General features: G+C 47.7%; 1 protein-coding gene across 1 annotated transcript in view; it reads left to right on the forward strand.

Annotated features, from left to right (window-relative positions):
- EGFR (epidermal growth factor receptor) overlaps positions 1-13,514 on the forward strand; it is a 198,278-nt gene that overhangs the window by 165,616 nt on the left and 19,148 nt on the right. The window contains exons 15-20 of the mRNA XM_032304894.1: positions 573-730; positions 2,866-2,904; positions 5,400-5,541; positions 6,379-6,501; positions 7,181-7,279; positions 12,965-13,150. Coding sequence (XP_032160785.1) covers positions 573-730; positions 2,866-2,904; positions 5,400-5,541; positions 6,379-6,501; positions 7,181-7,279; positions 12,965-13,150 — 747 coding nt within the window. The remainder of the gene's footprint in view (positions 1-572; positions 731-2,865; positions 2,905-5,399; positions 5,542-6,378; positions 6,502-7,180; positions 7,280-12,964; positions 13,151-13,514) is intronic.

Here is a 13,514-nt window from a genome sequence, read left to right on the forward strand (position 1 = left end):
TGATGGCTCTAGTTCTGAGAACACTCAGTCTTTGGACAAAATAGGGACATCCCTCCCTGCCCATTTCATTTCAGTCCCTTTGTGAAGCGTGCAGGTACCAGAATCAAAGTTAGCACAGTCCAGTGTTCATTTTGCCACCACCTTGTTGTCCCTGAAAATACAGAGATATAGGCTTTCTTGCATTTGCCTCAGCAAGTCTGGCTTCCCACAGTCTTCCTTTAAGTTCAAACATGTTATGCAAGAAAGTCCATCTGAGCAATAAAGATGTAAATGTACTCATAGACTAATTAGATGGTTTTGACAAAGATGGATGCCCATAATCTGTTAAGCAAAATGTAGTGAAGTATTTAGTATAGTTATATATGAAATGTCTTTAAAGTTGGGAAGACTTTATAGTGAGCTGTTAGCAGCGGCCCTGTCAAGCGATAGCAATCCCAGATGAGCCTGTCGTTTTTCTACTTGAAGAACTTCTATTATTATTTGGCTGTTTTCACAATAAGTATTTTAAGTGACAAGTTCAGTTTTGAAAGAGAAAGAAACATATATAGAGAGGTCGTCCTCGATCTTGACAGGGACCGGACAGCTGCGTCAAGTGTGCGCACTACATCGACGGCCCGCACTGCGTCAAGACCTGTCCGGCTGGCGTCATGGGAGAGAACAACACCCTGGTCTGGAAGTTTGCAGACGCCAATCGCGTGTGCCACCTGTGTCATTCCAACTGTACCTATGGGTGAGTGAGAGCATGTCAGGTGAAGAAGCAGGACAGAAGTGTCTCTTGTTCTAATTACATGTAACCGAAAAGAATGAATTGAGTGGAAGATAGGGAGCAATTTTTCTGACGCAATTAAAGGATAATATGCGATGGCCTCTTTTACTTCATATTCAGCAGTCATTTCTGCAAATCAGCTTTCCCAAAGACCTCTTCATCTCGCTACTCAAATCGACTCCCTGCTAGCACCTGGCCTGTCTCCGTCCTTGCCAGTCACCTCTTCAGATGTAAACTGGCCTTTCTCAAACATCCCTGCATGTGGTTCCCAAATTCACAATTTCCATTTGCACTCACTTTGCAGAGTGTTCCCTTTTGGGGGACTGCCAGGCATGGTGAGGGGTTGGGATAAAGGGAGTGAGCAGAGTTATTTTGAGTAGGGTATGAGTTTATCAGTCAGTGGTCATTCATCAATGATACCTGTTGTCTTTGACTTTGGTTTCCATAGGAGGTAATAAAGTGTGCATCCCACAGCCTGAAAAGCCTGTGTGTGTGTGTGTGTGTGTGAGTGTGTGATGTAGAGAGGAAGGCCCAAAGGCCCTGGGGGGAAAGGAGCAGGACAGTATAGAAATGAGGGCTGGGAACAGACCCTCTCCCTCCAAGAGAAGTGTACAGATCCCAGCCCTTGACTGAGATAGGAAATGGGGTGCTCGAAGGCACCCCCATCCCATTCGCAATTTGAAATGTAGTCCTTCATCCTTTCCCAGGCCACGAAATGGTCATCTCCCCTGCCTCCTTTTTCAAACTAAAATACAGCTGACACACAATGTTATATTTGTTTTAGGTGTAGAACATAGTGACTGGACAATACCATTCATTATGCAGGGCTCACCACAAAAAGTGTAGTCACCACCTGTCACCAGACAGAATTGTTACATTATTGACTGTATTTTCTATGCTGTACTCCTTATCCCCATCACCTAGTTGTTACAACTGGAAGTTTGTAGCTCTTAACCCCTTCACCCGTTATGTCCCTCCCCCTTACTCCCTTTCCTCTGGTAACCACAGGTTTGTGGTATTTATGTATTTACGTGTATTTATGAGTCTATCTCTGTTGTTGGTTTGTTCGTTTGTTTTTTTTTTTTAGACCCTATATATAGATGAACTCTTACAGTATTTGTCCTTCTGTCTGACTCATTTCAGTTAGCATCACGCTCTGTCGGTCCATCCATGCACAACAGCATGAGTTGTCTTTTCCATTTAATTAGAGTATTTTGCTTTCCTGCTGATGTTTGTATTGGCAAATGCTGCTGTTCTCAGAGCCCACGGATTCTGCCTTTTTACATCATCCTGTAATCGAAATAAGGGATGGTGGCCTCCCCCACTAGAATGGGAGCCCAGCGGCTCAGGGGTCATGGAAGACCAGGGCTGACTCTGCTGCATGTAACACATTTCAGTTGTTTCGGAGGGGATGAAGCCAGCTCCTCCCCTCACCTCTGGCTTTCTGGGTCTGAAATCATCACTGTCATTTCCCTGCCACCAAGACTTGTCTTCCCTCATCTGTTCCTCCCTACCTGCTCCTTGATCAGTTTGGCTCTAGTCTTGGGCCCTCTACTCCCCAGCCCATATGGACATCCCAGAGCCTGACGTGAGACAACCATACCTATATCACGAGGTGTACGTCAAAACATCTTAATAGCAAAGGCCAGAAACTGTCCCCTTGGCTCAATGCTGGAACAGTCCCTGTCACAGAGTACACACTCAGAAATACTTGCTGGGAGAATGAATAAATGAAACAATGCAAAGTAGATTAACCACAGCCACAAAATGGGGATTGCTGGTGATCTTAATGATTGGAGAGTAATTTAAACGTGTTGCCTTGTGACTTAATTAAAAACTCTCTAAGAGCCGCCTGGGTGGCTCAGTCAGCTAAGCATCTGCCTTAAACTGGGGTCATGATCCCAGCGTCCTGGGATCGAGACCTACATGCTTCTCCTCCCTCTGTCCCTCCCCCCTGCTCATGCTTTCTCTTTCTCACTCTCGCTCTCCACTCTCTCTCAAATAAATAAAATATCCAAAAAAAAAAAAAAAAACCACTCAGACAAAATACTGAAGAAGCAGAGTGATTCACATGTGTGTTCTTCTCTCCATTCCTACAGCTGTGACGGGCCAGGTCTTGAAGGCTGTGCGATAGAAGGGTAAGTGTCGTAACGGTGTCCAGCGGACCTTCTCAGAAATGTCCAAAGACTGTGTGGGCAGAGACAATACTTTCCCACACGTCTTTTCTTTTCTTTTTAAGATTTTATTTATTTATTTGGCAGACAGAGATCACAAGTAGGCAGAGAGGCAGGCAGAGAGAGAGGAAGGGAAGCAGGCTCCCCGCTGAGCAGAGAGCCCGATGTGGGGCTCGATCCCAGGACCCTGGGATCATGACCTGAGCCGAAGGCAGGGTCTTTAACCCACTGAGCCACCCTGGTGCCCTACTTTCCCGCATTTCTGATCGCCTTCTGCGTTGACAGGTTCTTCTCTGGGCCAGCATAGCATCCCTGGCTGAGACCACCCTGCGGATTCCCCCCACCTCTCCCCTGCCTACTTTGTTGGTGTGTTCAGGGGAGGGGACACAGGGTATGAGCACTGGGACCTGGCTCTGTGTGGCACTAGCACTCAGTGCCCAGTGCTTCTCTTTACATGGAGCCTATTTCTGACTTCTTTGGTTACACCAGTTTCCTCAGATCTTTCTCCTAGCTTCTCTTCTTTTCGTCCTTGCTGACCCAGTGGACCGCATCTCAGACCTTCAAGTTTGATGAAAGAGCTCCAGCTTGAGGTCATTTTTCTCCCCAACTAACCTATTCTAAACAATGACTTCCTTTAGCATTTCAATTCTGATTCATTTGCCATCATTGCTTGAAATGCTGTACTAAGAAAAGCAGAACTGGGAATTCCTGGTCAGACTCATCAGGAAAGAGTGTGTGGTATTATCAATTAACAATGTCAAGCAAGGAATCGGAATTAGGCACAAGGCACCTCTTTGCCATTGCTGACATAACCCAACACTAACCGAATTTCCAGGCATCTCTTCCATTTCTAGTAATGTCTACACAGTCCCTTCTCCAACGACCTGGCTTCCGTGTTGGCTGACTCTTCTGCCCCAGATTTAGCCATGATAATAAATCCTACCTACTATCAAGTGAAACATGAAAGACGAGTAAGGCAGTTTCTCAGAGATAAAGATTTCCTTTCATCCTTTCCTCTTTGCTGAGCCTACATCAGCAAAATTTGTCCTATCTTCACACTATAATCAGTACATTCATAATGAGGTTTTTCATCAAAGCCCCACCTTGAAACTAGTCTGTGACCATTCATTGTTATATAGACTCTGCTTTTTCTTCTCTTCTTATTCACTTACCCTTACTACAGCTCCCCAAGGAACCCATGCGTACTCTGTAATTATTCTTTGTATCATTTTAGTGTTCCTTTCAATATAGTAAAAACTCATTAATGCAAACTGCATTAATTGAGGAGATGGCATAATGCAGGAGACAAGTTTTGCATTCACTAAGGAGAAAGTGTTGTAGATACCATTTTCATGGAGCACCTTTGACCCACTGACAAGAAATTTGTAAGGATGCTGGGATAGTTATGTGCTAATGATGCTAATTAATCTTTGATATTCATTAACATTTCTTCCAGAAAATATGAAGCTTGCCAGAAGCTCAAAGGGGATAGATACTTAAGAATAATAATTTTATAAAGATTCTAAATTCAGAATCCACAAATCCAGATAGCTCTTTTCCCCCAGTGAACTCCAGAACTTCTGTTGGAGGTTTTTGCCGTCCCTGAAATCGAGCACACCCATAGTGGGAAAAAGGAGTGCTGTAAAGTGGTTTGCTGATACACGGTGACATCACTGATTTATGACGATCGTGCTTTTTATGGTGAAAGCCTATCACTTTATAACCTCCCCCATGCTTATTCATAAAGCATTCCACAGGGCTGTGGTCCCATCTTGAAAGCCAAGGACCCTTCAAAGAGGCTGAACGTTATGGAAAGGGTGCCTTCACCCAGGCAAGCCAGGAGACAATGCATGTCTTATGCAGTGGCCTTCTAGGCTTCAGATGAATGGAGAGATTCTGGGGGTAAATGCAGATTCATATGAAAAGCATTATGGGAGTCTGAGTTACTTTTTGAATTTTGTGGATTCTTAATCAATAGATTAAAATACAGTTGTCATATGGAGATGTCCGAAGGATACCTCAATTTTAAAAAATGTAAAAAAGCTGGGAGGGAGGACTTTCTAATGCTCAAGACGGTGGAAACGCTACCCTAGAAACTCTTGATGTTCTTTCCTCTGTTTAGAAGCCACATGGTACCTACTTTCTGAGATGATGTTGATTGATGTCAAAGTGTCAAAAAATGTAGGAAATCATAAAATGCCAATGTAATGGGACACCTGGGTGGCTCAGTTGGTTAAGCCTCTGCCTTCGGCTCAGGTCATGATCCCAGTCCCATATCGGGCTCCTTGCTCGGCGGGGAGCCTGCTTCTCCCTCTGCCTCTGCCTGCCACTCTGTCTGCTTGTGCTCACTCTCGCTCCTCTCTCTGACAAATAAATAAATAAAATCTTAAAAAAAAAAATGCCAATGTAATGAAATCTGTCCACAGGCCTCACTTTGCCATGTCTCCCTCTCATTCCAGGCACAGGATCCCATCCATTGCCATTGGGATTGTGGGCGGCCTTTTCTTGGTGGTGATGGTGGCCCTCGGGGTGGGCCTCTTTTTGCGCCGGCGCCATATTGTCCGGAAGCGAACCCTTCGTAGACTGCTGCAAGAAAGAGAGGTGAGTGGGTGCCCAGGCCCGGCATGTCCTGCCCATGCCCCTATCCCAGCTTCCTGGACAGAAACAAGGGCTCTCCTGCCATGTCTTGCCCTTCAAGATTTTGTATTTTAAGTATGTGTTTGTATTATTATGTTTTATTTCTGATGGTGGAAAAACCAGAAAGAATCTCTGAATGTCCCATTATAAACAATTAGTCCCATTTGGGTACAGCTCTGGAATGAATTAAGTCTCACAACATAGCTACCGATCCGTGGGGAGTCCTGTGTAAATACAACACGCATATATGTGTACGGAAAGGCTTGCGCATAGGTGTTGGTTCCTGGGAAGGCACGTGGTTGAGAAGCTAACTGTGGAAAATCCCATTGTCTACACAGTGCTGTTGCCTTTTGAGCTCTGTATGTGACAATGTGAATGGGTCCTCAGCTGGCATCCTCATCCTGCAGAGTGTCAGAAGCCAGAGTCCCTGGGAGGAGAGAACCACAGCAGCTCATACCATAAAGGCATTTGCGTGTTAGGATGCCCAACAGGCTACCAAAATGACCAACCCTCTGAAAGGTTTCCTCACCAAAATTCTCTCAATCCATCTAATTGGAAGTAGAAATCGTATTTGTTGAAATGGAGCTGTTCTGTTCAAGGACTCCTGTACCAGGGAGTCCCTTTGTCAACATACCTTTCGTGAAGTTCTTTGAGAAGGTGTGCATTTCTTCTTTCGAGTGAGTGTGGCAGGTTCTTTGGGCTGAAGCACATCCACGCATGGCTGTGTCTGGGCTTGGCCAACGCCCGCTTCCACACAGGCGGGAGCGTTGACCAGCGGCTTTTCTTCCTTATCTCTCACAGCTTGTTGAGCCTCTTACGCCCAGCGGAGAAGCTCCCAACCAAGCTCTCTTGAGGATCTTAAAGGAAACAGAATTCAAAAAGATCAAGGTGCTGGGCTCTGGAGCATTTGGCACGGTGTACAAGGTGAGGCCACCAGGACGCCAAGACTTCTGGGGATGTGGGTTGATGCGCAAATCCAGAGTTCTGGGCTGTCTTCTGTGTATCAACTTTATCTACTTTTGTGTTGCTCATGGTTTGGACATTCCAATGTCTTCTCCAGGTTCTCAAGAGGAAATCTTGTATAACCATGGTGACAAATTAAATGGTCCTGTGGGACCCATATACAGTCATCAAAAGTTTCCAGGGATGATAGTGGTGACTTTGTAAAGGGGTGGGTGGCAGAGAGGGAGTCTGAAGAAGGGCTGCCTGTCACTCTGTGACGGTGTCCAAATGAAGTCCAAGTCAAAACAGCTCCTCTTAATTTGTTTTTTCTGGATCCTATTACATCAGGTCTAATTTCAGTGAGCCCGACACCCAGTATCTCAGAATTCTGGACAAAATGATCCACACTGGTGGTGTAACTGACACATGCTTAGGGTTTTTTTTTTTTTAAACTAATGACTCTGATTCATGGAACGTGATAGCAGGAGAGCTGCTGAGATGTCATGGCTCCCAGCTCTGATGGCCTCGGAATACAGAGCTGTGCTCAAGGTCCCTCGCCCTTTGGGACAGGGTCACTGGTAAAGTCTGTCTGTCTCACGAGTCAGCATATTGCATAGTATGACAATTGCCAGTTAATGTCTTTTCTCCCTCCTCATCACAGGGACTCTGGATCCCAGAAGGTGAGAAGGTTAAAATTCCCGTGGCCATCAAGGAATTAAGAGAAGCCACATCTCCGAAAGCCAACAAGGAAATTCTTGATGTAAGTTTCTCCTTTGCTCTCTAGTTTTCCACAGGCCTGGACGTCAGAAGCCACATTTTCTGGTATCTAACAGCTCACTGTCCCATTTTAGACTTATTTTCATCATCGCATTTTAGCTGTTCACTTTTCATGTTTTTTTTCTTTCTAGCTGCCGTTGGTGTAATTCCCTCTCAGGGTTTCTTCTGAAGAGAAGAGTCACATCTGCAATTCTGCTCTCTCTTTCTCTCCCAAAATGATAGAAACTCACAGTCGTTGAATGTCCAGCAAGGGCCAGTCTCAGGACTAGTTGCTTTGCACACACACTCACAGTGAACCCTCCTGACCAGCCTGTAGCGTTAAGAAGGTTGCTCACGTTTACGTGGTTGGCGTAGGATTCCAGCCCATCGCTATTTCTGCCTTCGAAACGCATTTCCATTTGGCTCCACCAGGTTATCTTTGAAATGGCTTTTTTAAAGGTGCCTGGGATTACAGTATGATGCTTCATAAACTCCAGAAACAGTTGCCCATCTTCCGTACTTGCCCCCAAATAATGTGTATGTTATTTCTGGTGTCCTTTTTTAGTTTCTAGAGTAAGACTTAGGAATGTTCCACAAGATTATTTTCATTTCTTTACTTTGAATCCCACTGAACTTTCTTCACCTTTTCTGAACCCTCACTAGCCAATAAAGGGGCTACATCCTCTTAAACAGAGGTTGTCCAAAAGACAGGCCACCATGCAATGTGGGAGAGCCCGCTTTTAAGGGATACTCAGGAAAATCCACTGGACAGATGGGGTCTTGTTGTTAACACTGTTAGCCTTTGAGTATGGTGGGACATGCCAAACATTTGCTCTAGTCCCAAGGCAGAGCCAGAGAAAGAGAAGGTAGGGAGGCTTAGCGGGAGGTTAGGGAAACAGAGTCAGAGAAAACAAAATGGCCGCCTCAGAAATCTAGAGACTTTAGTTGTCCTGTAGTCAGGAAGGACGAGAGCCAAATGTAATATTCCCCACTCTCGCTTCTAACCCACACATTATATACCAAGCAAGGCCTTTTAGAAAACTGTGTTTTGACACAGTGAACTTCCCAGTGGCATGACCACTCTAGACTCCAAATTCTTCCCACAGGCTTCTTTCCTTTACTATTATGGGGAGAGCCCCACTCTGGCATGCTTCTCAGGGAAAGATGACATATTAGTACAAGTCAGCAGCCAACTGGAGATACTTATCAAGCGAAATTATCTTTCTTTTTAATGGCTTACAAGTTCACGTGCAGTCCTGTTAGCTTTACATCAACTCATGTCAGCGTAACCACGAGAGATACATTTGGGATGTCTCTTCAGCTAGAACCTAGAGCTGCCTCACCTATACTGTTAAACAGAAAATATTTTTTTGCCAAATTTGCTTCCTTAATTCATTCTTCTTTATTCAAGACTTTCTAAGAAAGCTCACAGAACAACGCTGAGGTGTGGGTTTCAGCAATATTTATGATGCAGAGTAAGGGTCGCTTTTGAGGACAATGGCTCTGCTCTGGGAGGGAAGTAGTTTTCACTGCCAAGGACCTCCCAGACCCCGAAAACTGGGGGAGACCTGCTTTTGTGAGGTACAGGGTGGGGGAGATAAACACTGAGAAGTCTAAAAAGGGAGTCCCTCTTTTCCTCTTGTTTCGTCTCTCTCCGGCTCTCTTCTGTCTCCAATTTTTGGAAAAGTTTTGTTTTGTTTTGGGGTCCCCACCCCCAGTGTTCCTGGGATGTAACAGACACACAGCACAGTGTAAGCTGAGTTAATACAGCAGGATGGCTTGACTTACACGGGAGTGACTGGGGTACACATTGCTGGCATCCTTCACTGCCTGTAAATCCAGTAAAAAGAAAAAGCAAAGGAAGAAAAGAAGTGTCTCCCTGCTGTGAGAACTCTTACGATCTTCTCTCTTGTACTTCTCATATACTTGACCGCAGTGAGAACTGCTTCTTCTCTCCCTCCATTATTTTATTCCCGCCTCCATTCTGGTTTCACATCACAGCTGTTGCAGTTCCTGGGTGACGGACTGGACGCCTTGTCATTTGCTTTTCCTGAAGCTCAGTGTGCCCAGAACTCAGGAGTCCCATCAGTGCAGCATGATGCCTGGGCCGTGGGGAGCCCCTGAAGGAAAGGAGGGGCAGGGAGGGTCTGCTACATTTAGGAAGCAAAAGCCAGTGAGTCCAAGGCCAGTTTCTTTTTTCTTTTTTCTTTTTTTTTTTTAATTTAAATGCAATTAGCCCACGTAGATGTAGTGTTCAAGAATTCATCCATTGTGTATAACACCTAGTGCCCAGCACGTCACATCCAAGGCCGGTTTCAGCAGTGAGCCAAGGAGCAGGTGAATTCTGAGACCGGACAGCCCATCAAGCTGCATGCGTCCATGGAGATGCTCACACTCCCTTGTAAATGGTTCTGCTCCCCAAATTCTTGATACTCTGATTCCTGTTCTGGGATCAGGCCCCGAGGTCCGGCATGCCCATTGGGCAGCCTCTAGTTTAAGCTGCGGCCTGAGGCTTAGCTAATTGGTACAATTTCAAAAATGTAGGGATCCTTTCTCTTCATTCCAAAGGCTAAGCATATGCCTCCCCTGAAGGAGTGGAAAATCTAGAGGAGTCCTTTCCCCCCAATTCTCAACCTAAAGGAGTTCACAGAGGAGGGAGACCAGCAAGAAGGCAGGCACCGAAGATCATCTTGGCAACGGGGACAAAGTCATAGACTTTCAAGGTCACAGAGCCTCCGAGTCATGTGACTGAGACATCAGCCTTGGGGTCTCTGAACAGGGGCGCCTGGCCGGAGCACCCAGGTCAGAGATTGTTGTAGAATACCAAGCATTCTTGCTACGAGCCACAGTACACCTTTGAGATTCCAAGATAAACAGCTAAGAACAAAGCTCGCTTTAACTTCTGCAGTGCACCAAACAGGACATACGACGGAACAGCGTCTCCATTGTCCTTGGGGGTGGGGCGGAAGTGATGACCTCGTTCTGCGGCTCTATCAGATTTTAAGAGGATGGGGATCTGGCCCAGCTCCAGCCTCTGTGTGGCCCAACACCCACGCCCCGTGCTCTATTCCCCGATGCCCAGGTCCAGGTCAGCTCCTCACAGCCCCGCAACAGATGGTCTGCTCAAACTTGCTCTGGTTTGCAGATTTTTCTCTCCTCCAAAATGAATACAATATGTATCCAAATCCCAACCAGATCTTGAGAAAATAGGAGCGGCCAGAAAATTTCTTTGGTGTTATGGTTGTACGGTTTCCCAGACTTGGGGGAGAGACGTGATTTGTGCTTTTCTGGCAATCGCATGGCCTATTAATTTTTCCATAGACTTTCCAGTTTAAATTTAGGGCAGGCAGTGGAAAAAGAATGCAAACGTTTGTGTATGTGCTGTGTGTGTAGGGAGGTCCCGAGCCCTCTGGTAGCCTGGTCAGTGGAGCACTGAGCGGGGCACCACGGGAGGCCACAGGACCCGTGGGGTGACGAGGGGGCTTGCAGAGGGTGTTGCCCTTGTGGGGAGACCCACCTGGGGCCCCAGATCTGACACAGAGTATCTCTGGTTAGCCATTCACGTCACTGGGCCTCAGAAGAAATGCACGTATGGGGCTTTCCATACTTTTTATAAGCACCTAGGGCTTTCCTACTTTTTATCAACAGCCCTGATGTTTGCAGGTCTTTCAGAATCACATGTCTGCTCTCTGATTTTGTGATATGATGTTTACAGTACAGAAGAAGAAAGGCCGGCCCAACTTGCAAGGAGAGGGCCGAACCACTCAGGAAACTTCCAGACAGCGAACATTAAAAGCTACGGGAACTTCTGTTGTTAATGGAAGTGTGTCGTCTCTGGCTTGCTTTAAATTTCTGGCTTTGTGTGACTGCAGCGTAGTCCAGACCTGACATTTTGGAGGCCCTTCTATGCCTAAGTGTTCGGTACCTCTGCAAAGACAAAAGAGGAAAGACGTGGGGCCGAGGTACTCACTTGACTTGCCCAGACAGCAGGAACATGTAGGGGATACTGAGGCAGTAAATAGCAGTGTTTGCCAGCAAAAGAGAGTGCCAGAAAGCACTGAGGAAATGCTGGGAGCTGAGAATGCAGTCCTTCCAGCAAGGAGCTCAGTGGGGAGGGAGGACATTTTACAAAATCACACAAGTATTCAAGTGCAGATTATGGCGAGAGCTCCAAACCCCTCAGAACCCCCTGGAGGTTTTGTTCAAAGGGAGGCTGGGCTGGGCTGGGCTCCACCTCCTCGCCGCTCACACGGGAGGCCTGGGTGGGGCCCAAGAATTTGCATTTGAGCAAGTTCCCGGCCAAGGAAAAAAATGACAAGATGCCAGGAGAGGTTAAGACCTGGGAATCAGGAAGGCCCCTTGGAGGAGGAGGCGGAGGCGGAGGAGGAGTCGGAGTCATCAGACCAGGAAAGCGGAGGTGGAAGGGCATTCCAGGCAAAGGCCCTCTTACGGGTGAGGGCCTGAAGGAGGTTTGAGAGAGCTAGGGGGGGTTGGAAGGGGGTGGTTTCTGGAGGAGGGTCAGCTGTGCTAGGCATGGGGCTGCCCAGGAACTGTGAGGCCGGAGGAGGGCTTAAGGCAAGAAACAAGGTGTGGTCTGGCTTGGGTTTAGGAATCCATGTCTGTGCCTCCACCCCTAGCCCCACTCTGTCTTCTCGGTCACCTCAGTGCTCTCATCCCAGCCACTCCGCGTCCCCAAGTCCACACCCCACCCACGGCAGTCTGGAAATACAAAAAGGAACCTCAGAGCTCCCTCTGACTGGCCATGTGGTCCCTCTCACAACTGAATTCAAGGTCACCACCTTTTGTGTTTGAAAGGGAGAATTTATGGGAGGAAAGCGAGGGTTCCCTAATTCTCGGTCTGATGGGAGAGAGGAGGGCCCTTGCTGCGTGCACACTTGCCCTTCCTCTGCCCAAGACTAGGAGGAGGGTTCACATAAAGCCCACAGGCATGGATCTGGGTCCACAAAGGCTCCTGCTTTGGCAGCCAGTCAAATGAGTGGGGCGCTTCGCAGAGTAGCGTGGTTTCCCATCTCGAGACTGAGGCAGAGGGCAACACAGACCACCTCTGTCCGGAAATGAATCCTGAGCTGCCGGCAGAGCCTGGGACTCCCGTTAAGTGCTGCCCTCTGTCCAGTTCAAAGCCTGAAACAGGCCCACTGGAGGGGCGTCTCCAGCCCTGGTGGGAAGCGAAGTCTGGTTCCAATGACCCCGGCCGGCCGGGAGCTTTTCTGCGGCCCTACCTCTGCGTGTGTGTTTCAGTCCAGTGGGAAAGTCGAGCCTTAGGGACCCAAACATGGATTTTTGCAGGTGCTGACTTCTTAAACTGCGACAGAGGCCTCGCCAACGCAGGCACCAGCCGCGCTCATACCCAGAGACATCAGGTCCCATTTTTATTAAATATTTTGCCACTAGGGCACGCAGCCTGGGTCTTTCTGTCCAGGCAAGTCCTTGCATCGCGCTCAGAGGGTGTGCTGTGCCACAAAATGACAGTCCCGGCGTAAATGTCCATTGCACTGAATGTTTCATGGGACACCCTGTCCTCCCCCGGTACACATTTTGGAACTCAAAATCATACTTGCGCTTTGCTTTTTTTAAAATGTTTTTAAACCTGGAAAGGGGTCTGCCTTCCTCTCCCTTCAGCCACGGTGCGGAGCCCTTCTAACGTTCTGCTCTCTGCTCCTCCCCACAGGAAGCCTACGTGATGGCCAGTGTGGACAATCCACATGTCTGCCGCCTCCTGGGCATCTGCCTCACCTCCACGGTCCAGCTGATCACACAGCTCATGCCCTTTGGCTGCCTCCTGGACTACGTCCGCGAGCACAAGGACAACATCGGCTCCCAGTACCTGCTCAACTGGTGTGTGCAGATTGCAAAGGTAAGTCGAGGGGGGCCCTGCCCAGAGCAGTGTGCGCAGAGCAGGCCCCCGGCTCTGAGAATAGAGCAGAAATTCCCACTAACAGCAGGTGCAGCAGCCTCAGCCGGCTGCCCCCCACCACCCCCCCTCCACCGCCACCCCCCATTCCCCTGGGATGCTACGCTCGTTAGTGAGAGCTGTGAAGAAAAGCAGCAGCGGGCAGAATCAAGACATCCCGAAAATCAACAGGCTCCCCATCCTGGGATAACTCAATCCTGAGTATGTGTGTGTGTGTCAGTGTGTACCCACACACACCACAGGCATTTTGTTTGGGACCCAGTCAAATGAATTGTGTTTTGCATCCAATCAGGTCCTGTCCTGCTGC

This window comes from Mustela erminea, chromosome 11 (assembly GCF_009829155.1).
Source record: "Mustela erminea isolate mMusErm1 chromosome 11, mMusErm1.Pri, whole genome shotgun sequence".
Taxonomy (NCBI): Eukaryota; Metazoa; Chordata; class Mammalia; order Carnivora; family Mustelidae; genus Mustela; species Mustela erminea.